This window comes from Pezoporus flaviventris, unplaced genomic scaffold (assembly GCF_033815535.1).
Source record: "Pezoporus flaviventris isolate CSIRO_AGI_PZ_B2104156 unplaced genomic scaffold, CSIRO_AGI_Pfla_v1 ptg000015l, whole genome shotgun sequence".
Taxonomy (NCBI): domain Eukaryota; kingdom Metazoa; phylum Chordata; class Aves; order Psittaciformes; family Psittacidae; genus Pezoporus; species Pezoporus flaviventris.
In genome coordinates this window covers 39,835,501-39,861,979 of record NW_026892563.1, presented here as the reverse complement: position 1 = coordinate 39,861,979, position 26,479 = coordinate 39,835,501, and the positions used below count along the sequence as shown (strand labels likewise).

The window sequence follows — 26,479 nt, the reverse complement described above, 5'->3', positions numbered from 1 at the left end:
ATAAACATGAACAGATTGAGGTATTAGTCTGGCCTCCATGCAAAACAGTACTGCAGCCTCTATACTGGAACCACTTTGCAAGCAAAAACCCCCAGGCTTCAGAGTATCTAGAAAGGAGCCCAAAAGAGCTAGTCAAAAGCTCTGTTGACATCACTGCTTTGGTAAAAACATCACTCCTTACTAATCCAGTAAGGTCAGATAAAACCCCCTAGAGCACATGTAATTACACTGGCATACCCTGCATCCTATTTTACCTTTTTTCACTAACCAAACCTGAATGAGCCCTACTATTTAACTTTGCCTTTCTATTGAGAAAAATCCTGATACAACTGTTTTGTTGTCATCCTATTTCCTGCAAATTCCTTTTTGATCTATTAGCCACCTCCACCGAATGTGTGAGAAATGCAGAGCTATTGAAAAGAATAATGTCTAAAAAGCTTTCTGACTGTCAGGAGCTGAAGACAGCAGAGCAGACTAGGAGGAGAAAACGTAAAGCCACAGCAACTCAGCTGCCTCCTGCACACATCCCAACTAGCAGCAGTATGCACCCTTTCTGGCCAGCCGACAGGGTCACAGGGCCATGGAAAAGGCTGAAGGAAGGTTGAATAAAAGAAAGCAGGGCATAGAAGACACCAGACTTCATTAGTTCTGCTGCTGAGGAGTTTTTTTCCCTCTTTGGTGCAGCTATGCAATATCTTTCCAGTACAGCTAAAATAGCAGGAGCTTAAGGGCAAGTGTGACCTTTTATTATCTGTTTCAATGCTGTTTTTCCTGCTCATTTTTTTTCTCTCCTTCCTACATATGTTCCTTCTCTCTCCGTCTGTTTTCTCCCCCCTTCTCTTCCAAAGCACTTAAGTTAGAAAAGAGTGCTGCAATGCTTCATCAGCCTCTTGTACAAACTCCCACCCATCCAGCTCCTCTGTCTTCCTGTACTTCCTCTGTTCTGTGCTCACTTGTAAAAAATGGTAATTTGTTGGTCATCAAATACATATTTATTCAGACACCAGAAAAAGCCTCTTCCTGCTTCCCCATGCAACAGTCATCTGAATGCTCCCAGGAGCTGAGACAGGACAGTATAATCGGGTACCTACCAAAGTGGAACGCATGCAAGTTACCTTCCCAGTCTTTGTGCCAAGCAGCACATTTTGCTTCCTGAAACGAAGCACAGAACACTAGTGGTACCTACAAGCCAAAGCACAGGGAATGCTTCGGCTACTTGTTGTGTACCTTCTGCTGCTACACAGCTGGAAAACATACTCAAGCCCACGTTAAACCTGTGTGCTGTATTGCCCTGACAGCCTGCAAGCCGGTGAGACCTGCATGGCACAGATGCACAGTGCTCTCCTCTGGTTAGGCTGTGCTCAGAGCACACCCGCTGGGATAACACAGCAGCAGCCATCAGGCAACCAACGTTTTCCACAAAGTGGATCTTCATCTGGAAATGGAATTGCAGCCAAGGAGGACTTCAGGTCCCAGCATGCAATGGCATTTTCTACTCAACAGCAAGCTCAGAATTGAATCGCGCTGTGTTGCTCCTGAGGATGAGGCCTCAGTCTCCTGTTTCTGTCTGCAAGTAGGTCTCTAGAAGACTGCTGAAAAGCACCCACAGAAAAGTACCCGAGAGCTATCCAACATGTTTACTGTAGCATAACTAGGCTCCTTCAGGTGCACATCCTGCTTAAAACAAAAAAGGTCTGAATAGCAGGCAGGGAGGATGTGATTATTCCCTTTTTTTAATACAATTAAACCAGTAATTTTTTAATTTTAAGTTTAAATTAAGAAGAGAAACAAATTAAGTATCATGACAGCACATCACAAACCCATTCCCTGCTGACACACTGAGAGGGCAGCAGATTCTTCTCTAACCACTTTCCTAAAGATTTCCCTAGCATCAGTGTCAAGAGGTGGAACAAGAAGAGGAACAGCATCTTTTGTGTACCAGGATGTTCAAACCTGACACACGTTCTATTATAATTAGCCACACAAAATTGCTTTTAACTGCTTCATACAGCAAAGAGAGCTCTGCCAGGCATGGGATTTGAGTTTCTCTCGACGATTTCCAAAGGCAACGTGAGCTATCAGCATGGGGTTGACATCAACAAAAGGAACAGCTCAAGCTTGAGATGGAATCCAGCCAGAACTGCAGTCATCTTCCAGTAACTCATCTCAAAAGATAAAACACCCTCGTTATGAACTGGTCTAAATTTAGACTTAATTAGAAGACAAGGTACAATCTTGCAGTTTCAGACATGCTGCCTTGCTTTAGGTGACAGTTAAGCTGGCATTTTAAGTTCATGCCTGTATTTTGAAGCTTTTAAGAAAACTTCTCTCCAAATAAAACCTCATCTTTAAGGCGAGAACTTGACAAATTTTAAACCTCAAATTTAACTTAAAAATTCATTTCAAATAAGGACATAAAGAAAAGGAACCCACAATATTTTTATCCTTCTTTCAGTTATACAGTTATATTAGAGCACAAGAGAAATGAGGGATTGCAACAGAGATGTATCGGTGTTGAGGACACATGTTCATACATATCTTGTAATCACTTTGTTGGTTATATGACTCTTCTCGGGTACATTCACCTGAGAGAGCACAACAAAATGGAGGGATGGAATGAAGGTACCAACCAAAGGAATTTTGCTTATCTCTAGCTTCTGAAAGATGTTATCATTAAATAATGTATTTTAGTATACTGAGCATGCTTCCAAGCCAACATAAATATGAACATCATGACCCCACTCTGCCTTCTGCTGGCAGTACAGCTTGTACAGTGTGGTGACCTAGGATCAAACTAACCTTATTTAAAACAAGACTAAAAACCCCTAAACTGAGTAACCATATATTGAAATAACTAACCGCACAATCACATTCTCTTGCAAGGGAAGGGATGAAGATATACATTCAAGAATCAGGCTGGACTGCAGGAGCCTTCATTTGAATGAGCTTAAAATGCTGCACAACCATGATCACCCACTCATCTTCCAGCCCACTGGCAGTCTAAAGCATTCATGGTGATTCAGCCCCTATAGATGCAGGTGTGAATGAGTTATCTCATGATAGCGCACTCTGAAAAAAAACAGCAAGGCTTTATTTCCCTTATTCTCTCTTGTATTTAATAAACTCTTCTGGCATATAATGCTGCAGAATACTGTGACACCAGATGCCCGTGGAACAGCAGTTTCATAAGTGGAGGTCTCACAGCACTTGGACACTCATCTAGTTTTCCAATTTTTATAGTCTTAAAATAGCAACCAGCTATGTTACAGGCCAAAATGAAGCTGGGAGGGATTACTGTATAAAATATAATTGGGTATAGCTTTACTGAGCAGGGAAGCAAAGCTAATAGATTTCTGACTGGACTAGCAAAACACATCTCTCTCCAAAGGAAACATAAAGCTTCTTCAGGCTTTCTCCTCCCAAACACTAAATGAGTATTACAATTATCCAGTGGCCATCAGGGCCACACTGATCCAGAAGTCTACATTACAAGAACAGTGGGCTTTTGAGTGAGCTACAAGAGAGAAATGAATGCCACAGCCTTCCTTAGTCACTGTCCCTACCCAAAGGAGCTCTGTGTGTTCATTCCACTTATCTGGACCCAGATGTGCACCAAACACAATTCCTCCTCTTCCTTGAGCTAACTGAAGAAAACCACGGATGCTGGATAACAGTCTCTGTCCAAAACAAACATACATACGTTCTTGAACTCCAACAAATCCCAGGCATTTAACTCAATTTTATTAATTAGAAGACATTTTCTAGCTGTGGGGATCACCGCTTAATGCAGCTAATCACTGCCCATGGATTGCCATCCATACCAGAGAAGCTAAGAACTGCAGCTTCTACCTATACACCCCAGCCACCAAGCTACACGGAATAGTCCTGACTGCCTTCCTAAATCCAAATTAGAGGTGCTCTGGAGGAAGAAAAACTGCTCAATTTTCTTATCTTGCATGCCTGTCACATACAGAACTGAGCAAACACGAACTATCCCATGACTTCACATATACTCAGAGTATGTGATAAACCTCATCCCCACAACAGTTAAGCCTTAGTATTTTACCCAGTGAGTCCATTTTGTTTTCTTCTATTAATCTATTGATTAGACCATTGGCTTTCTCAATGGTGCAGACAGCAATGTCCAGGGCAGAGAAACGTCCAGCAGGAGACATGCTTCCCATGTAGCCTTCAACTCTCACATCCACATCCTGAAATAGTGCCTGTTTTCCAAGGATACAGAATGACACGCCAAGGTTACAACTCTGCGTTCTGACCAATGCCTAGAACCACATAAAAGCCTGCAACCTACAACCATGATTTCTAGTACTTACAATGCCAAGTAATGAGATTAAAGCCACAGCTCAGCTATTTACTGCTACATCTTTTTTTTTTTCCCCAGTGTCATCTTTTATTTCCAAGCCACACAGTACACACTGCAGGATAAAGTGTGCATAGCTGAGTAAGAGATGGGGACGACTGTTTTGTATTAAACATTTACCATGCAACACAAGTGCAACAGTTTATAATAACAGTGGGTTATGTAGGATGGAGCCTTGCTCCTGAGAAATACCAAACGTGGTACCCCAAACACAAAGATGTCACATCTCCCACTGAAAGTTAAGAAACAACTTCTTTTCCTCACAGCTTGGCACTGCAGTGCCAACGCTTTGGGATATTACACACTGCATTAACAAAAGGTACAGAGATTTGAACTAGATGGGGAGGATACCGTAGGATTTCAAGTACACGCAGCTACAGCCAAACCTTAGGCCAGGAGTAGCACAGCACAGCATTGAAAATCCTCCAGCTTTACAAGGTTAAAGCAAAAGCATGTCTCCATCATCAGTCACTACAAAGTAGCTTTTGCACTCAATTTGTAGCATCTCCTAGCAATTTGCAAGGTTAAGGTACCATGCCAGTTTATTAACACCCAAAATGTCTTAAATGTCAGAAACTGATCAAAGTGCCTGCTGGTTTTGTATTTGGCCTTAGTAAGTGTCGCTACTTTGACATATTAGCTCACATTTGCTATGAAAGTCTTTCAAGAAAAAGTCTTTTTTATTGTTTTAAAAAGACTGTTCCCACTGTAATTTTGTTTTCAAATAGCTGGGGTGGGGAAGCCAAGACATAACCACATTCTGTCAGTGCAAAGTTGTAGTGAAGTCAGAGTGAAATCAAAGGCACTAAATTCTGGTGGAACACCCCCAAGGAAAGCTAAAATATCCTTTTATCCATTCAGATAACGTTGGCACCTTCTCTTTGTAGTTTTTTTCAGATGACATCTCTAATTAGAAAATCCCTTTAAAGTTTGTGTATTATAAAAATCTGTGAATAAATTTGCCCTGAGGAGAAGGGGGTGTTGGTGGATGAGAAAATAAACATGAGCCGGCTTCAGTGTGAGCTTGAGTCCAGAAACCACCTGTGTCCCAGGCTGCATCAAAAGGAGCATGACCAGCAGGTCAAAGGAGGTGATCCTGTCCCTCTGCTCTGCTCTTGTGAGACCTCACTTGGAGCATTGTGTACAATTCTGGTGTCCTCAACACATGAAGGACATGGAGCTGTTGGAGCAAGTCCAGAGGAGGCCACGAGGATGATGAGGGGCTGGAGCACCTCCCATTTGAAGACGGGCTGAGAACATTGGAGCTGTTTAGCCTGGAGAAGAGAAGGCTGCATGGAGACCTCAGAGCAGCTTCCAGTATCTGAAAGGGGCTACAAGGATGCTGGAGAGGGACTCTTCATTGAGGACTGCAGTGACAGGACAAGGGGTAATGGGTTTAAACTTAAACAGTTGAAGTTCAGGTTAAATATAAGGAAGGAGTTCTTTACTGTGAGGATGGTGAGGTGCTGGCACAGGCTGCCCAGAAACGTGGTAAATGCTCCATCCGTGGCAGTGCTCAAGGCCAGGTTGGACAGAGCCTTGGGTGACATGGTCTAGTGTGAGGCATCCCTGCCCATGGCAGGGGGGTGGAACTGGATGATCTTAAGGTCCTTTCCAACCTGAACTATTCTATGGTTCTATGATAAATGCAAGTAACAAAGCTTTAGAAGTCAAAGCTGAAATTAAATTGTTTTAATCAACTCCTTAAATTTTTTCCAAGTCTCCCTTTTTCAGCTAAAACTGCCAGGTTTTTATCTTCAACTTACAATGAACACATTTTAAACTACCTACAAATCCTTTCTGAAACAACTCTGCGATATTATTTTTTCCTCAAATTCATGCATAAAACTTCTAACTGCTTAAAAAACGTGACCCAACAACACAACGTGTAACTTTACCCTCTTAGAATGCTACTTACCTGCAGGTAACTTTTTTTCTCTTTGGCCACAGAGACAAAGGGAAGGATGAGAAGAGCTTTCTTACGAGTCTCCAGGACTCGCTTCAAAATAAGCAATTCTGCAACAAGAGTCTTTCCTGCACTGGTAGGAGCTGGAATTAAAAAGAAATACATAAATCAAACCCAAGAAAGAAGCTTTATAAAGTTAGCATAGAAAGCAGTTACTGGAGAACTTGGGCAGGACTTCTCAACTGATGCCCCTCTCCCACAGCCACAACCACATTTCAGTTAACCCCAGAAGACTGCAAAGTATTTCTCTTCCAGCCTCTTCCACCATGCTACCACACCTTGTCTTTTTAGCTCTGCTCCAGAAGCAACAGCACCTCAGAGATAAGCAAGGGATAAAAGTAATCAAACAAAAGACAGTAGAGATCAGCCACAAGTTTACTGACTTAGCCCATGTATTAACCCATCCTGCTTGGTGAGCATTGCTGTTTCCCATCCATCGTCTATAGAAAACCGCAGAGGAGATGCCACATACCAGGGGACAGCCATTACCTAGCAGTCAGGCCCAAAGTCTTCTGGAATCAAGTAAATAAAACTCAACTCCAAGCCTAAGAAAATCACCCACCTGCCTTCTAAGTTCTTCATCCTCCCAGTGCTGCTCTGGGACCTGCTTCCCATGAAGAGCAGACACTGAATTTGTCATTTCCCAGATTCCTGGTTAAGAGAGTTGTCATTAACTGACTCCTAATTTTCAGTTTCTAAAAGAATACTAACAGAGAAAATGGGGGGAAAAGTCTCTCATCACATCTGGAAAGGAGTCCATTAAGCCAGGTCTGAGGTACTGCAGTGGAAGAGGTCTCAATGGGGTCTCTCCAGGATAAACAGGATCTTGACCTTTTTATCTGCCAGATCAGAACCCTTCAGAACCAATACATTCCTGTAAAGGGCACTGGGAATGTCAGGGGGGACTGGGCTTGTCAGCATACCTGAGTAAACCAGGTTCTTCCCTTCGAGAACGTGTCCGAGCATTAGGCATTCTGCTTGCCATTCAAACATCTGTACTACCCCCAGGCTGTGGTATTTCTTCAGAACCGCTCTGGGAAGACCCCAGCTTGCAAGGAGCAACTTGTCTGCTTGTTCTTCAGGAATATTTACCTGTGGATGTTGCCCTTTAGGATGAGAAAATGAAAAACCAAAGAAGTCAAGTATCATCCTTGAACCTGAGGTCACTTAGGTTATACACCTAAATGTCAAACTTCTCTGCAAGCTCCTGTATTATGAGGAAAGGTAAGAAGAAACCATCTTCCCTGTTCTTTTCCTCAGTATTTCCTATGGATGGCTCACCATTCTGCTTATCCCCTGAAATTATTTTTTCAAGTTTTCCTCCTCTAAGATTTTCTGTATTCAAATAATTTCTTCACCAAACACTTGCTCTGATATTTGCTTTTGAGACAGAGCAGCCATTACCAAATACATACTCAGCATTGATTAATATAACAGCGTTACAACATATTTGCCATCTCATCTTTACCTATACTGCTACAGAGAGTTCAGTAATCCTCAGAGACCACAGAACTGCCCAGCCTTTGTCTTGCTTTATGAATGTATGAACAAACCTGCACAAAGCAAACGAGCATCTCAAGCTACTCTGTACAATGTGTGTTACTTCAGTTTATCAGCACTGATGAGAATCTCCAGCACACGGCCAGTACCTCTAGCTTAATTATTGTCTCATTTCTTGTCTTTATGACCCTAAATGATTTTCAGCTGGCTACAGATATTGCCTCCTCCCTTCCCTCCTCTTCCCTTTTTCCAAATCAGTGAGAAAACTACAACGTTTTGTCCCTTTCTTCATCTGAGATAGAGGTTTCCGATCCACAGGAATGCCTTCCCTGTGACTACACAGTTCCCACAAAACAGGCTGTGAAAGACCTTGTCAAACTAAAATGCAAAACGAGCAGTTCTGTGTACTGCCTCTATTGCAGCCATTCTTCTCCTGGCACATTCCAGGAGCTGAGAAGAGTTTCCCACCATTGCTGACAGCACTAGGGCAGGCTAGATCAGAAACACTACTGGGGATAAGCTGCTACTGTTTTTGAGCATGGGTCCCTTCCATGGGGTGCATCCTTCACAGACTGCTTGAGCATGGGTCCCTTCCACAGGCTGCAGCCTTCAGGAACAGGCTGCTCCAGGCTGGGTCCCCCGTGGGGGTCACAAGTCCTGCAGCAAACCTGCTCCAGTGGGGGCTCCTCTTTCCACAGGGCCACAGGTCCTGCCAGGATCTGCTCCAGCGCAGGCTTCGCACAGGTCACAATCTCCTTTCGGCATCCCCCTGCTCCAGTATAGGGTCCTCCATGGGCTGCAGATGGGTATCTGCTCCACATGGACCTCCATGGGCTGCAGGGAAACCTCTGCTCTGTGTCTGGAGCACCTCCTGCCCTCCTTCTTCACTGATCTGGGCATCTGATGAGTTGTTGTTCTCACTTATTCTCACTCCTCTCTCCCACTGCAATTGCTGCTGTGCAGCAACTTTTCTCCTTCTTAAACACATTATCCCAGATGTGCTACCACTGTCACTGATGGGCTTGGCCTTAGGTCCATGTGCTGGGTCCATCTTGGAGCCAGCTGACACTGGCTCTGTCAGACACAGGGGAAGCTTCTAGCGGCTCCTTGCAGAAGCCACCCCTGTAGCCCCCCCTGCTTCCAAAAACATTCCCATGCAAACCCAATACAGTGATTCACAGGGCAGAATTAGGATTCAGAAACATAAAAACAACATCCACAATGGGATCTCAAGCTTCTTTCTTAATGTTAAAACCAATGAACTACATGTAAAAGATGAAAAAAGGAATGGATTACATGATTCTGCTGTTTGGAGAACATCTGTAGATCAGGACTGAACATGAGATGGAAACCTGTGCCTAGGTTTTTAAAGATCTGTGTACAGGACTATATCACTGACACTAATCTCTTTTTTACCTACCAAAAAAGTGCTAAGGAATGAGGATAATGCACACTCAAAATGAGGAAGATGCACAGTGTTATGTAAAAGCCCCAGACATCAGATTTCTCCAAAAGGAAACCCTTCCAAAAAGTGGTGCCAGCTGGAGACAAGTGTGCCACTTACTCAGTGGTCTTTGAGGAGTTGTCCTGTGGAAATACTCCCATTGCCTCCCTCAGCTCCATTTGCAGAAGCTGACAAGACTGGATCTCGCAGAACATAATCATAGCAGGGAGAAAATGCGACAGGACTGGGAAAGAGGCTGAAGGATGTAAATGCTTTGAAGGGTTACAGAAAAACTGCAGAAGAGATGAAGTTACAGGATGTTATATAAACACCTTGATTTTAGATGTCAGATACACCACGATGCTGTGTACACCTTGATTTCTCTCTCGATTCGAGAGCACAATGAGCTAGTAAGAGGTACTGCATTTAGAAGCATCCCTTTCAGTGGTCCTGGCTGGTGACAGGCCCACTTTATATGACATCTTGCCACGAGCTATTTATATAACACGAGATGTTTATATAACATCCTGGAAATTTTGTGTGTGTGTGTGTATAGATACAGTCAAGATATCATGTAATAAAACACTTTTCTACATTTGCAGGTATCAGGGCACAAACCAGGACCACTTAAAGCACAATATCAGCTTATTGTGTCCTTGAATCAATTTAAAACCACAATTCAGCCCTGTATCATACACCAAAAAGCGCAGACAATACTGATTGTCTGTATTATGGTAGCACCTAGAGGCCAAGCCAAGAATGAGGCTGCTGGTGCATGACACACAGTGAAAGCAGCGCGACTTCACAAGTTGCGCACACAACACACGTTTTCTCGCCTTCCTCAACCAGAGAGTGAATAGGGCTGCCAGATCCTTCGATTCCTACTCGTGCGCTACCGCTCATGCTACCATCAGAACGTACTCCGGCTGCAGCCGCTGCCGTCGCGGGGGAAAGGCACCCTACTCCCACCCGACGGCGAGCAGACCCCGGGCCAAGGCCCCGCATCCCGGCCCGGGAGCGGCTCAGAGAGCCCCTGACCCCTTCCAGCACCGCCCGGGCCCGCCCCAGCTCCATGCCCTCAGCGGGCACCGACCCGCAGGCCGAGCGGGACAGCCCCGCTGTCCTTGCCCCCCTGCACGTCCCTACCCGGAGCGAAGGGAGGGATGGGAAGAGGCTGCCCCGGTACCTGCTGAGCCAGTGGCGGAGCTGCCGCTGCCGCGCAGGGAGAGGTCGAGGCCGGGCGGCGGACTCAGCACCGGGCGGCGGCAGGGAGCGGCGATACCGGGCGGGCCAGCCTGCCCCGGGCCCCCCGAGCTGCCCCTGCCGAGCGCCGCGGCCGCGGGTGCGGAGCCGCCCCTGGGGAGGACGCCGCCATCTTCCCGCCGCGCCATTCAAACCTCGGCTCCGCCCCCGAGCTGCAGCGGCCGCCGGGCGGGCTCGGTGCCGCAGGACAGCTCCCCGCGGCGGCCGCAGGGGAGCCGCGCACCGCCGCATGCCCGCCGTGGGGAAGGCATCCCCGCAGCGAGCTGGGTACCCACCGCCCGGCACGCCCGTGCATCCCACAGCTCCTGCGGCAGCTTCTGCGGTCACACACAGCTCACAGGGTTTAATTGCTCCTCGTTCCCAACACAGGATTGGCTCCCAAGCGCCACACTCACCTTTGTCAATGAATTTCACAGAATGGACCTTAAGATCATCCAGTTCCAACCCCCTACCATGGGCAGGGATGCCTCACACTAGACCAGGTTGGCCGAGGCTTTGTCCAATCTGGCCTTGAACGCTGCCAGGACTTCTCTGGGCAGCCTGTGCCAGCACCTCACCATCCTCACAGTAAAGAACTTCTTCGTTATATCTAACCTGAACTATCCCTGTTTAAGTTTGAACCCATTACTGCTGTAATCAGTTCACCTGTAATGAGTTCACAGTACCCTGCTACAGTATTTGTTTTAAATGAAGTGTCAAGACAATGTCTGAACTCCTACAATGGTTATCCAGACCCCAGGTGATTGGGTTTCTGTGTAAAAATACCTGGGGCTGTTTAAGCAACACTCAGGAGTGTATGTTATGTTATCATACAGGTGAAAGACACAGGTAATTAACGAAGCAATGTAAAGGAGTCTGCTTTAACAAAACAACCTTGCCACAAGCACACAGACTTAACCTGGTAGAGCTTCTTCAACGTTGCAGGAAGAGACTGAAATTATAAAGATGGGACAGTACAAACGGCCTTGCTTTGGTTTGAATGGCTCAGCTAGCCAAAATAACCTCTTTGGATTCTAAAAGAGCAGTTTTATCTCTCCCCAGTGACATCAGTGTCAGAAGCAGGTACGTGAAAACTCTGCAATACCCAAAAAATGCAGCTCTCTGTCCATCCTCACCTGCAGTGCTAGGAAGCATGATATATAATGAGTAAGACTCTAGGGAGAAAACGAAGGCTTCTCCAAGTTGCTTTTAATTTCAACTTAAGACAATGTATTAATCTTTCCAGAAACATCGGGAGTTAGGGGTGAACATTTGAAGTGTTTCCAATGGCATGAACATATGCAGCATTTCCTTCTGTCCATCAGCAGTGTATCTTACTGTGGTTGACACACACACACGTTCCACTTTCTCAGAAAGACTTTCATAGAATCCTGGAATGGTTTGGGTTGAAGGGACCTCAAAGCTCCTCCAGTTCCAACCCCCTGCCACTAGATCAGGTTGCCCCAAGCCACATCCAACCTGGCCTTGAACACTTGTCAGGGAAGGGGCAGCCACAGTTTCTCCAGGCACCCTGTGCCAGCACCTCAGCACCCTCACAGGAAGAGCTTCTTCCTTAGAGAGAACTTTCTCTCCATATTCTGTACATCTCTACAGAGAAACAGATCACAGCTTGGGAGGCTGACTTCATGTGAAGCACTGCCAGTGCACATCATTTCAAACACATGCACATACCCTCTCTGAGGCACCCAAGACCCATGTCCCTCATCCTCTCTCCTCACAAGAACTGGTCACTGGCCCAGGAACACTGGGAAAACAGCTGGTGGTAAAAAGGAGCAGGGAGTCAAGTGTGCAAGCAGCAGCCTTCTTTCTAGCTGTCTGCCTCCGCAACAGCCTAAAGCTTCTGTACCCTCTGTCCTGCATAAGGAATTTCTGGCCCACAAAGATGAGCATGTGCTCTCATTCCTGTCATTAAAGCTATCTTAAAATATTAAAGGGAAACAACATCCTTTAAGAACACTGCTGTCATTTCAGACAATTCTATTTGAATTAGTGTAAGGAATGGTCTAATGGAACAGCCAATATAGATAAAACGTCCTTAAAGCAAGCAACTCAAAAAAGCTTATTTCGTTGTTAAAGTTTACAGTATCAGATGCTAACAGTAGCCTCTTCTGTGTTTCAAAGTCCAAGCACCATAAAGGTACAACATGTGTTTCTTCTGAACTGATTATTTTAATGAATTGACCCTTGGAGGATGCATCCAGCCCTGCAGACCAAAGGTTGAATGCATTAAAGGGAACAGAGACATACGTAAATCCTTTGTTGAAGACTCCTTGCTGCAGAAAACAATTCCCACAGCAGACTAACCATTTTCTGCTTTATTATTGACAAAATACTGAAGAAAATATTTCAGTAAAGATTTCTACTTAGTAACAATATATAAGTCTATTATACCAGAAAATATACCAGAATAAGCACTGTTGCTATCTGAAATACTCAAACCGACATATTTCACTTTAACATGTAGCTTTACAATTGCAGCACAAAATGTATTACTTCCCCATGACCTCATGTCCAATGGAGTGCAGCTTTGACAAAGCTATTTAAAATATTAACAGGACTTCTAGCTCCATTTTAATATTATTTTTAATTGGGAAAGCCAGGTGTTGCTAACTGAAAATTTTAATCCATTAAAAATAGTTTACAAAATTTGAGGACTGACTTACTTTACCAAAGTAGGAAAAAGGGCTAACTAGCAACCAGTCGAAGAATTTGGTTCCGTAAGTATGTGCACAGCTGGTTCATCAAGTCTCTGTTCTGCCCTTCAACCCAATGCATTTCTACTAATACATCGTTTCCTTCTTTCTTGACATTCATTAAACACTTAAAGAGAAAACATCTACTAGTTTCTTTGGGGCTTTGTTCTTTTTCAACTGTCAGATTGCTAGATTCCTCTGAAGAGCAAGATTCCTCCTTTGCATTACTGGAACCTTTGCCAAGTGACGTTTCTCCCTGCTTTGCTTCCGTCTCCTTCTCCTTCACGTGCTCACCACATTCTTCTTTGGCAGCAGATTCTTCTGGTAGCTCGTCACCTGTGGTCAACTGGACATCCTCATCAGGTGCCATAAACGCCATTTCAGAGTCTTCAGTCTTGGAGTTTTCACAACCTGAATTATTGCTCTCACTCTTCTGGCTGTTTTTTTCCTCTTCCATTGCTTGCAGAACATCTTCAGAAGCTCGAGGAAGTTCTCGTAATTGCCTTACTCTCTCTCGCTTCTTTCTCCTCAAATGAATCCAGGAGTTTTCAATGGCAGTCACAAACAGGCTAACTTCATCTTTTCCACAGGGAACACGTTTGTGCTGAACCTATTGCAGAAAACAGCAGAACTTCATACTGTCCTCACAGGTATGCTTTCAAGTAGGGTGTTGTTTTAACATATAACACTTTATACTGTACCTTCAGATCAGTGAGAATCTTCTCTACCCAGGCTCTAACCACAGCAATGGCTTCTACAGCATCCCAACCCATAGCTGCAGCTTTAATGGATAACTCTTTGACTGTAGAAGCCAAGACCATAAATGTAATTGGTTTTCGTGGTTTTTCTAATTTTCTTCTTTTAGAGGGAGGTGACTAGAAGAAGAAAGAAAAACAAATTATAAAGTTATGCAGTGTTAGTGGGAGGACTTTTGTACTCAGAAGACATGGGATTAAGAGTGATATGTTTTAGCAGTGGTCCTGGCAGTCCTGGGATAATGGTCTTAAAGGTCTTTTCCAACCTGGTTGATTCTATGCTTCTATGAAGAGTAAAATGTAATCCACTAAACAGTCATTGACATGGCCTGTGTTTCACTTCGAAGAGTTTTAGATTAAAAACAGCTAACAGGAAAATAAAACCAGCTAGCAGGATCATGCACCGTACACTAGCCTGATGGACAGGGAGTTTATCTTCAGACGTTAGCCAAAATGTTTCATTGGTTCCTTCAAACTATTCTCTGTGAGATGAAAAAGTGTGGTTACTCTTGAGAATAGTGCTAATATCCACATTTTGATGAAAGTTCACTGAAGGTTTACTTGCATCTTCTATAAGGCTGGTTATTGTCTATACCTATCTTCAAGTATGTGTACATATGGATCCAGAAAAGCAACTGGCTCATGCAAGGTAAATAAGCTCCACTTACATTCTCATAGGCAAGTCTGAAATAGGCATGTTCAAGTCTAGCTGGTACTGAATCTATTCAGTAAATTAAAACCAAGTTCTCAGAGGGAAGCTTAAAGCTCAAATCTGGTCCCATACTTGGCATATTTCTAGTACTACAACATTGCTATTTGAAGTATATTACAAATGATCCTTACTTTCACTGAAACCTACAGTAAGTTCCTATACAGGCTTCTTTTACCTTCCTAAAAACAGGTTATTCCTGAATCGTATCTAATGACTGCTAACAGACTGGTGGCCAGTTAAGAAATCCCACCACACATCTAGTATTCTGGTCTGAAGAAGGACAATTTGTTTCACAGTGGTCCTAGCTCATTAGGCCCTTCCTCAAGTAAGAGGCAGAGATAGTGACAAGCAAACCAGAATGAAGCAGCTTACAGGTACTTGCACATCATCGTAGAAACTCCATGCCAGTGCCCATCTCATGGTGCGTCCTTGACAGAATTCAGTATGGGTAACTTTAGGAACCTGTGCAAAGCAGCAACACCAAGCTTCATTTTATATTCATAAACAACACTGCTTCCCTGCACACATTTTCAAATATTTAAAAAATACAAAGTTAGCATAGAGTCATTTTCTCGTAACAGAAATGGAGATCCTTTCTGACACGGCTCATGGATGTCAGCTTGGATATAAGGAAGAAGTTCTTTACTGCGAAGGTGGTGAGGCACTGGCACAGGCTGCCCAAAGAAGTGGTAAATGCTCTATCCCTGGCAGTGTTCAAGGCCAGGCTGGATGGAGCCTTGGGTGACACGGTCTAGGGTAAGGCATCCCTGCCCATGGCAGGGGGTTGGAACTGGATGATCTTAAGGTCCTCTCCAATCCAAACAATTCTATGATTCCATGAAACACATTAAGACTATTATTGAAACAGCACCTAAACAACCAAGATGTCAGATACTTGAAATTTTGTGCCTAGCTCAGCACCTGCTTTTGGCACTGAGTTTACAGACTCCCTTTGGCCTGCAGTTCATCCTTCTGGGAACTGATTTCGCAGGCATTCTCTTTCCTTCCATCTTCCACCACATACAAGAACAACTCTCTCAATCATTTTCTTTGTATGGAAATTAGAGAAGACTACACTTCCTTCAGAAAGCCATTAAGAAGTCCTTACACAGCCTTCTTGCATGAGAACAGTAGCAGAAGGTTCAATTTTACTTGGTGCCAGAATTGAACACAAAAAAACCAGTGCTGCCTCTTGAATGATGTTAGCATTTTTTTTATCATGCAAATTGCTAGATTTCATGTTAGCTAAGAGGAAAGAGAGCTAGATTATATTTTTGTGGTTGTTAACAACAGCCCTGTTAAAGTTATTTTAAAGCAGGATCCCTGTACATTCTAGCATGACAAAGACCTGCTACTACATGTGATAAAAACATAAATCTGGAGACAATACGTTCTATTTATGTATCAGCTTTGAATCTACAATAATTAAATCTCAACCACTTTGAGTGCTCCTCTAACAAGGAATCACAGTTTTGTCTTGCAAATAAAAACCTCAGTAAAATAATTCAATAATAATTACCCACATGCACTGAACACAGTACATATTGTATAGAACATATACAGTACTACGCATGAACTTACCCCTTGGATTCGAAGTTCCTCTTTTAATGGTGCTAAACTGCATTTCTTCCCCAACATGCAACTGTACCATCTACAAAAGAACACATTAACAAAGTACGTCACAAAGACAGGTCAACTGAAAGTGGCAACTACCAGGAAGAACTACTTTCTTCAGAAACCTGCAAGAACAGTAGGAGATTTCAAAAACACAACAAAAAGACAACAACAAAAATCACACTCTGAAACACAGCAGTTAGGACATGGTACAACATATATTGGAACAGAAGGCTTAAAGACAAACTGGACAGGGGAATCTCTTTGAGGTTTTAGTAAATAAATGCTCCATGCCTGGCACACCTGGCAATGTTCAAGGCCAGGCTGGACAAAGCCTTGGACAACATGGTCTAGGGTGAGGTATCCCTGCCCATGGCAGGGGGGAGGAACTGTATGATCTTATGGTCCTTTCCAATCCAAACCATTCTATGATTCTATGAAAGCTATTATTGAAACAGCACCTAAACAACCAAGAATCTTGTTTCAAAGAGTGACTTCAGTTACGTGGAAGATGTTACCCCTTTCAATAATTTGTTTCAATTTCTCCACTTTCTTTGCAGAATGAATCAGAATAAGAAGGAATATTCAACTATTGACAAGCATTTGTGCCTCAGAAACACCCGACTACCACTTTTGCTCATTTCTAACTTGATATATGGGATTCCATCACCTAAACCATACTTCATCAGGAAACACCAACAGGGGAAAAAAGGAAAGACATCTGTTTTCCCTTCTGGTGAATCTCATCCTTCCACCCAGCTCCATGTCTTTCATATATCTAAACATTACACCTCTGCTCTTCATGTCAATCACTAGTAGAGCTCAACAATCCCCTCTTCCATACTTATTTGATGACTGGATCCAAAAAGCTCATTCATAAATTAAATGTTAAAGAGTGCCCAGTTATCAAAGGACACTTTTCTCAAGAATATGCATTTAAGCTGAAGACAAGCACTTTAATTGCTCACATACACAAATATATTGTACACTAAAGTATTATCAGCGGTGTTAAGGGACAATTATTTAAATTTGCCTTCTTCATAATCATACAATCATAGAATACTTAGGGTTGGAAAGGACCTTAAGATCATCTAGTTACAACCCCCTGCCTGACCATGAGGTCAGGGATGCCTCACACTAGACCATGTCACCCAAGGCTCCGTCCAACCTGGCTTTGACACTGCCAGGGATGGAGCATTTACCACTTTTCTGGGCAGCCTGTGACAGCACCTCACCACCCTCATAGTAAAGAACTTCCTCCTTATATCCAATCTAAACTTCCCCAGTTTAAGTTTTAACCAGCTATCCCTTGTCCTATTGCTATAGTCCCTAATGAAGAGTCCCTCCCCAGCATCCTTATAAGCCCCTTCAGATACTTCAAGGCTGCTGAGGTCTCCACGCAGCCTTCTCTTCTCCAGGCTGAACAGCCCCAACTTTCTCAGCCTATCGTCATACGGGAGGTGCTCCAGTTCCCTGATCATCCTCGTGGCCTCCTCTGGACTTGTTCCAACAGCTCCATGTCCTTTTTATGTTGAGGACACCAGAACTGCACACAATGCTCCAAGTGAGGTCCCACGAGAGCAGAGTAGAGGGGCAGGATCACCTCCTTCGACTTGCTGGTCACTCTCCTTTTGATGCAGCCCAGGATATGGTTGGCTTTCTGGGCTGCGAGCGCACACACATAATGCAATAGACAGACAGAATTTCATGCAACAATACTTAAATGAAACCCCAAGATTTCTGGCAAAATGAAAACACACATCTTTCCCAAAATGACAACATCCTAAATCTGTGACTCCTAGTTGAAGTGAGGATGGGGGTAAGTAAGTCAAGACCATGTCCTGTCCCAAGGGAATCTCTATTTACTAACAGTTCATTACACTGCCCTTTGGTGGAGTTGCCAAACCTAATCTTTAACAAAATAGGAAACGGTATTTGAAGTGAACTGTTCTTTCTGTAACAGACTCTTATTTTCCCTAACTACGACACAAAGTTAGCATCCGGGGTATGTTCTATGCTTTAAGCAATTTATCAGATCAAGAGATACCCTCCTCTTTCCTAGAGAAGTGATGTTGCCAAGAGGAGCAATACAGGGATGATGCATTCCTCATAATTCCATCTCACCTTTACAAGGCAAAGACTTCTTGCCTTGAAAGTAACATCAGTCATTTCTCTACTACATTTGCTCCTCCTCTGAAGGTCATCGAATGGCAACTTATCAAAAGCAAGTTTCTCCTGGATCTACACACAACATGTGGAACCAGAAATCATGCTGCTACAGCCTTTCAATAAGTCATCACAAATGCATCCTCTGCCCTACCTTAGAGAACCACTTCTGAACATCAAAACCTCTATTTTACCATTCTGACATACTATCTATCCCACTTTTATACTTTGTAAGATTTGAGGGTGACAAAGAAAGGAAGACCATAATGTAAAGGAAAAAAAAAAGGCCCCAAAAAGCCACACATTTCAAGGTTTGCAAAACTGCAGCCTCTGCAAATGTTCTCAACTGTTTTCAAAACACTAGAAGATAGAAGCATTTCTAACAGAGCCCAGTGCAGTTTGCTTTGCCTTGTTCTTTCCCAAAACTGAATATAGCCTGATTTTTTTCAGGCCCATTACTAGAAAACAAGCATTCTAAAGAAAAAATTTGGTATTAGACAGATGAAGATGAGGTTTTAAGGCAATGCTAAGCCTAGCTGGGTCTGAATAAACGAAAAGCAAAACACTTCTTCAATGTACAAAAAGCAGACTGTATTTCCTCTGCTTAGGGCACTGATGAAACTGCAGTAACACACACACACAAAGAAATTAGTAGCTGTAATTTAGAAGGGTATTAGAACAAAACCAAAAAACTAAAAGGAGCCTTGCAGAAGAGCCAGAATCATAATGTACACAGCTGGAGGAGCAGAAGTCTGATAGTCAGAAAACTGAGGATGTGCCATCTGCTCATCTTGCTCAAAAGAAGAACTCGTTTTTTCCTGCAGCTTATGCTCACCCAAGACAGCATTCAGTACAATAGTGTCCTTTAGCTGCAAGTTACCAACATTCTGCCACAAAAAGAAACTTTTAGATCATGAACAGCCAATGCCATAAATCCTCCCCCAACCCAGAAGCCCTTAAGAATCCACCTGACTGTCTTTAGCAAGCATGTGTGCTAATTCAGCTGCAAGCTGCAGGTGTCACTTGTACAGGTTTTTTTGGCCTCCAGTGATGAGTTGTAACCCTTTCATGCTCAAGAACAACTAATCTTACATAAACTGAGACTAATTTGTGATGTATATGTATCATTAAACAAACCAAACAGATACCACCAGACCACAGGTACATTCATACTTAAAATACCCGATTCTTTGGCAGAAATCACGTGCAAATGATAAAAGGGGGTTGATTTGGTGTTTTTTTAACTGGAATAAAGCACTTACCGTAACCTCTTTTTAAGTTGTAGACTATCGTGAATAATCCTTTTGACAAATTCTAGTTCTCCCCCCTCAGCCATAATTTCTGTGATCCCCCCTGTATTCACAGAACTGGGAGGAGGACGCCGTGGATTTCGAGAATTCACTCCCTGGATGAAAAAGAGCACTTGAGATGAACATTTAATGAAACATTAGGCTGCTTTATACACTGCTTCCTGCCTCTGTCTTTAATGGATAGCAAGCACCTCTAGTTACCCTCCCCACCCCATAATAACCATGGATAATAGAGAAATACATTAAAAATAAGCATAACTGAGTGAATCCCCTACAATCTCAAACCTAGGTAAGTTACTTGTCACATCACTATCCTGCTAATAAGAAGTATGTGGTTCAAAAACATATAAGATATGCTAGTTACATGCATCTACACAATCTATAGTGTTTAATCTCAACACTTAAATTTTTTTCTGCCCTATATTATACAGTTACATTTCGGACTGTATTCAGTGGGTACTGAAAGAACTGTTCTGACATATATGATATTGCTTAGATCACTAAGGAAACAAAAAGCACAGACAGGCACAATGCCAGAAGCTAATTCCTCTGTACCACTGGTACACAACAGGCGCCTGATTTTGGATGTAGTAGCTATTTTCCAAACTAATGCTCTAAGACAGCAAGAACCTGTGAAAGAATTCTACAGGTCATCCTCCACTCTGGGAAGGGCAACATTTAACTTTTTCAGAACTCCTCTGGAGCCAGTGGGTATGGAAAAAGAAAACTTAAATGCTATGTCATAATGATTTGGGATTTTCCACTCAACCTCCCCTCAAGGGAAGAGGTTAAATTGGTGCTACCCTCCCACTCACTAACCACTGAGTATATGCAACATTTAGCTTGTTAGCTTACCTTCGCTTCCAGCTGGTTGGCAAAAAAGGGGGGGTTGCACATGCAGAAATCGTAAATGATCTCAGATTCTTCTTTCAGTGCATCCATTAGAAGAGTCTTCTGTGGTACCTTAACCACTAATAGAAAACAGGAATTTGGTCAGTAAGGAACTTCATATTTTATCTAGCACGCTATTCACATTTCAGTGTGTCTTGAAACAATACACTGTATAAAACCCACACTTTCTAAACAATACTTTCTACCAAAAACTGTTAACAAATCTCAACATGCAAAAAGAGACTTCAGGTCAAGGATTAGCATACAAACAAACTGTATGTTTATATACAGCAGCAGAATTACACCAGGCTGTTTAAAACAATCAGAACTGCTGAGTTATACTGAGCTCTCTGATGCAACTACAAACACACCAAAACCACTGTAGTCTTAAACATACTATAGTCTTAAACAATTTATCAGAATCACAACAAAAGAAACAGATAAGAGTTCCTTTCTGGAAAACATTCTGCTTACTAGGGTCCACCATCACAAGGATGAAAGCAAACATCCAATGTAGATCTCCACTGCCTTTCCCCAAAGGCTGTTATCATTCCTTTGGAAACTGTGGTCAAGTCCTGTAACACATATGCTGAAGACCACAGAAACTCCAGCCCAAGGAGCAGGAATTTAAATATGGATGAAGTCCAGTTAAAGCATGTGTAAAGACTATTAGAAGAAGGACTTCTTACAGACTTTACCAGTCCTGCAACTCACAGATAATGCACACAGAATGAAGATATTTACAACAGAGGCAGAAGGCATTCCTCTAACATTTACCATGTTTATCACAATCCTAAGAAAACAAAGTCATTAGGGTAGCAGACCATCACCAAGGTGTTCCAGTGATATGTAGCAAGAATAATACCTAGAACACCAACTAACTTCAAAGCTGCAGTTCTGTAAGTCACAAGCATTTCAGAGTACAGAAATCTACAGACAAGAGAGAAACAAATTTTAACTCCTATGAGAATAGAAGGATGGTTCATTTTAAAAATACATTAACATATTGTTCACTGGCTTATAATCTAAATTAAACACTTAGTATTTCTCCCTGTATTAAGTTCTTCACATTTAAAATTACTGACATTAAAATGTTATGCGTTCTCTTTGCATATCCGTTCTGTTTCCCTTGTAACACTGTCCTACACAACATCCTTGTCTCTAAACTGGAGAGACATAAATTTGATGGATGAACCACCCGGTGCTACTAAATATGTTATTACCTCTTACCTTTTATAAGATCAGACAAGTTATTCTGTTCCACATTCTTCTTGGCATAATTGAAGCACATATCATCCACTTCTGTTGCAAGAAAATACCAGCCATTCAAAGTTGCTCCTAGGAGCGGGTATATGCAAGATGCCCCTGTCCCTGCAGAAGTGAAAAGGCATGAGAAAGGCAAAAGAAGTCTCTGCTATTATACACAGCGTGACTGTTAAGTATGTACTTTTTACAACAAAAAGAACTGATTTCAGAAAGTACTGATTAACAATCATCTGCTACTCAGTTCTTTAATGAACTTTATCTTCTTGATTTGAAATACAGCATTGTCAAATATACACTTTTAATAAAATAAAGAATGTAATAATCTGGAATAAATATTTTTAGTAAATTATCAACCTATTTTTTTTTCTATATGACAGTGATTAACTTATATAGCAAAAGCCAAATACATTCTGGTTTTACTGGGGAAAAAAAAAAGAAGAACCTCTCAATCACATATATATATTTCTTCTGCATTTTTCTATTATCTGCCACAAATAAATTATTTTGATGCATACAGCAATCCCCCAAACCAAACCCACAACCAAAGAAACCCTACAAACATTTCTGTTCCATAGAATCACAGAATGGTTTGGGGTGTTAAGATCATCCAGTTCCAACCCCCTGCCATGCGCAGGGACTCCTCACTCTAGATCACATCACCCAAGGCTCTGTCCAGCCTGGCCTTGAACAGTGCCAGGGATGGAGCATTTACCACTTCTCTGGGCAGCCTGTTCCAGGGCCTCACCACCTTCAGACTGTATTTCCCTAATGCCCAAAATGGTCGAAGAAACAGAAATGCCAGTTAAGACATCTAAAAAGACAGATGCAACAGATAAAAATCTGGTAACAAACAGAAAGACACAACAGCACAAAATAATTCCTCCTGATAATTATGGCATATCTAGGTGATCATGTTACCCATGACAGTCAAACTTAGGACTAATGAGATACAAGAAAAGGGAAAGGTACCTCACCACCACAAACCCTGAGTTCAGAGGCGTATCATGAGTCTACTGTTACACTGACTTACTGAAGCATAACTAAGTCTGTCAGTATACAAAAGCGTGTGGTTATTTGAGGCACGCCTGCAACATCCACATTCCTCCTGGACGACTTACTGCTTCCGAGGAGTTGGAACATCAACACTCATTGCAGACTCAAACTGAAGATTTTGCAATATTTGGAGGATTTAAAGGATCTGTCTCTTCTACCCATGATGAAGTTCATAGAAATTGTTTTCAAAAATGAAACCTACTATCAAATGCATACAAGCTGGTTAACAAGTTTAAAAGTTATGAAAGGAAAGCAGCTATGCACACACCATGCATGTGATGATACAAAGCTTGTATGCATCACAAATACAGCTAAAAGTACAAGTCAGTACATTTCAGGAGATCAAAAATTCCATTAAAAATAAAAAAATAAATCATATTAGCAAACACTAAGAGAACTGTACCAAGCTTTGAGGGCATCAGTAACTTCCAAGTTTTAATATCAACCATTAAAACACAAGTTAGAGAGGAAATTCCAGCTTCTCTCAATTTCATTATGAGTTTACTTCAGCAGAAAACAATCTTCAAAAACAAACATTTGAAATCTTAAGGGAAGAGTCTATCAACAAAAATAAAGGGTGTGAACTAAATCCAAACATACTATCACAGGTGCCTTTTAAATGATTCATGCAGAATCACCCAAAATGTGGACTCCAAATGCCAGTTTTATTATCTGCATGTGGAATATAGTTTCCATCTCTTACAAAGCTTGCCATTTTTTTCCTAATGAAAACCAAATTCTGTGCATAAGTGTACATCTTATAAACGCACATCTCTAATGAGTAACTGTTCACATTAATCTGCTGCTTTATCCATATTGTCCAGATATGACCCAGTAGGAGGTGCCTATGGGATCATCTGCGGCTGATCTCTGCTCCCAAGTAACAAGCGACAAGAGGAAACGGCCTCAAGCTGTACAGGGGACATTCAGACTGGATATCAGGAGCAATTCCTTCCCCAGAGGGTGCTCAGGCATTGGAACAGGCTGCCCAGGGCAGTGCTGCAGTCACCATCCCTGCAGTGACATGGGTTAGTGGTGGCCTTGGCAGTGCTGGGGAACGGCTGGACTTGAGCTTAAAGGTCTGTTCCAACCTCGATTTTATGATTCAATAATCCAGATATTGAAACTGAACAAATGGCACTGGAAGCAACATCATCCACCTGTGGATGCTCAGTAGAGTTTACAAAATATTTTGTTTTCAACAATAAACAGAAAATTTTTGACCATCTACAAACAAAACACAGCTTTGCCAGCATTTGCCCTGGTTTCTAACTAAGGCTCTTTTCCAATTTAGCTCATAAAAATAGCTGCATTGAGGAAAAAAAAAATACAGTTTATAAAGTGAGATCATCTGTCAAATACAACTGGAACCACAGAAAAACATTGTTAAAAGGAATGCTAGAAAACATTGCTATGCAACTCACAAACTCACGTAGAAATCTAATGCAAAGTTAGTAACGGCTAACATAATTCACTAGGTAAAAGACTGAGAAGAGTTGCTCTCTTGTTTTAATTCCTTTGAAGTGACATTTTTGCCTGGGTTAGTGGCAGCACCATTTTTACATACCACACAAAGCTATGCTCAAGAAAGTTCAAGGCCACAAAAAGCCGAACAGTTGCCTGCTACGGCCATGCTTGTGTTTGCACAGAGAAACCCTGCCCCCCAAGAAACCAAATGACATACCAATGCAGTCAGACTGCCCATTTCCCCATGGCAAGCACAGCTCAGCTTTTTCTGTCTCTCGAAATTCACGTTTAGATATAGACGTGTTACAAGCCTCACCAGCTAGTTTTACTGACAGCAAACAGCACACCAAACATTCCGTTTTACCAAGTACCTATATCAATGCCTCGTCTGACGACTCGCTCGCCAGCATCCTGGTGACCGATGAGATCCTCCACCCAGTGGATGTAGTTCAACCTCAAGGGAACGGTCGGAATAAGCCTTTCCACGGGGATGTCAATCGTAAGCCCAAAATCCTCCTTCAGGAGGGTGCACGTCAGAGCTCTCACCGCCTCGGGGTCCTTAAAGTTCAGGCTGAAAGGTACAAATCAGCGCTTAAAGCGGAGCCAGCGCCCTCCCGCTCGCCACAAACAGCCCGGCCCGGCCTACCCCCGCCGCCGCGCGGGCCGTACCTCACCCTGCCGGTGAGGGTGGTCTGCACATGCTGCTGGAACTCGGGGTACTTGCCCGCCAGGTAGGCGAAGTCGGGTGGCTTGTCCTTGTACCGGTTGCGAACGTGCATGGACTTGTTGAGGGCCATGGCGGCGAGGAGAGAGGAACCGGCGCCCGAGCGCAGCAGGCCAACGCCGTCCCCCGCCACAGGCGGGCCGACCGACCCAGCTCCCGGCGCGCACTGCGGTGCCCTGGGGCGTACCAAGGAGCGGCAGGCGGAGGGGGGTGGAGGGAGGCGGGCGTCGTCCTGCTCAGACCATAGAGCACGGCGCCGAAGGGGGAGCAGTGAGTCCCCGGAGGCCGAATAGAGAAGAGACCAAGGCACTTTACCTGAGTGTTTCATATACATTGGTCGCCTCAGAGTTAGATACTCAATGAGTAATAAAGATAAAAGAATAAAATGGTGCAAGCAGCTGAAAGTCCTGTTCAGGCTCAGACCACTCTTTGCTATTCACCGCCATCACCTGCCCAAGTCACATCCACTACATTGAAAAGATTTCTTAAGGTTGAGGGAATGGCTTTAACATGACAGAGGGGAGGCTGAGATGAGCTCTTAGGCAGAAGCTCTTCCCTGCGAGGGTGCTGAGGCACTGGCACAGGGTGCCCAGAGAAGCTGTGGCTGCCCCATCCCTGGCAGTGTTCAAGGCCAGGTTGGACAGAGGGGCTTGGAGTAACCTGGTCTAGCAGAAGGTATTAACTACGAACAGTCCAGTAACTAAGGTTACAAACCACTGCTGCAACCACCAATAATAATACTGATAAAGGAGGTAAAAAGGGAAGAGAATACAACTGCTCACCACCCGCTGACCAGTACCCCAGCCGACCCCAGCACTGCTCTAACCCATCCAGGTAACTGGCCCCAGTTTATATAGTGGGCATGACGTGCTGTGATATGGAATACCTCTTTGGCTGGTTTGGGTCACATGTACTGTCTCTGCTTCCTTCCGACTTCCTCCTGGCAGAGCATGAGACTCAGAAGGTCCTTGATCAATGTAAGCGTTACTGAGCAGCAGCTAAAACCATCGGTGTTATCAGCGCTGTTCCCAGGCTGAAAGTCAAAACCACAGCACTGCATCAGCTACTAAGAAGGAGAAAAAAAATCACTGCTACTGCTGAACCCAGGCCAGTTTGTTCCACAGGGTAATGTTTAGCATAGCTGTTCTGTTCTATTTCATTCCATTCTATTCCCTACGCTCACAATGAGTTGTACAATGAGGAGACCATTATTAACTCAAACTGCCAAGGGAATTCCAGCACCGAAAGCACTTTCAAAGACACAAATCAGAACG

General features: G+C 43.2%; 2 protein-coding genes across 4 annotated transcripts in view; both read right to left on the bottom strand.

Annotated features, from left to right (window-relative positions):
• The window catches only part of POLQ (DNA polymerase theta), a 54,565-nt gene extending 43,849 nt beyond the window's left edge, over nucleotides 1-10,716 (bottom strand). The window contains exons 1-4 of one of the 3 annotated variants that reach the window (XM_061454231.1): nucleotides 10,478-10,716; nucleotides 7,271-7,453; nucleotides 6,300-6,430; nucleotides 4,067-4,223 (exon numbers count right to left, since the gene is read on the bottom strand). In XM_061454231.1, coding sequence (XP_061310215.1) covers nucleotides 4,067-4,223; nucleotides 6,300-6,430; nucleotides 7,271-7,453; nucleotides 10,478-10,682 — 676 coding nt within the window. In that variant the 5' untranslated portion in view covers nucleotides 10,683-10,716. Of the gene's footprint in view, nucleotides 1-4,066; nucleotides 4,224-6,299; nucleotides 6,431-7,270; nucleotides 7,454-10,477 lie in introns of those variants that run through there. The other 2 variants (XM_061454229.1, XM_061454230.1) reach the window with 2 other exon arrangements.
• A 2,138-nt stretch (nucleotides 10,717-12,854) lies between these two features.
• On the bottom strand, nucleotides 12,855-25,298 carry METTL16 (methyltransferase 16, RNA N6-adenosine). Its single transcript, XM_061454219.1, has 9 exons — nucleotides 25,151-25,298; nucleotides 24,853-25,052; nucleotides 21,926-22,066; nucleotides 20,660-20,775; nucleotides 19,757-19,899; nucleotides 16,296-16,365; nucleotides 15,087-15,176; nucleotides 13,949-14,122; nucleotides 12,855-13,857 (listed from the first exon to the last, which is right to left on the bottom strand). Exons 1-9 carry the CDS (start codon nucleotides 25,276-25,278, stop codon nucleotides 13,240-13,242), a joined length of 1,680 nt encoding a protein of 559 aa, XP_061310203.1. The 5' UTR covers nucleotides 25,279-25,298; the 3' UTR covers nucleotides 12,855-13,239.
• Between the last annotated feature and the right edge of the window lie 1,181 nt (nucleotides 25,299-26,479).

Bases quoted from the DNA above. Each gene is read 5' to 3' on its own strand.
- METTL16 (XM_061454219.1), bottom strand. From the start codon at position 25,278: ATGGCCCTCAACAAGTCCATGCACGTTCGCAACCGGTACAAGGACAAG. The intron at 25,053-25,150 runs GTACGGCCCGCG...TGTACCTTTCAG, and splicing joins ACCCTCACCGGCAGGGTGAG to CCTGAACTTTAAGGACCCCG. The intron at 15,177-16,295 runs GTAAGTTCATGC...TGCTTTGCACAG, and splicing joins AGGAACTTCGAATCCAAGGG to GTTCCTAAAGTTACCCATAC.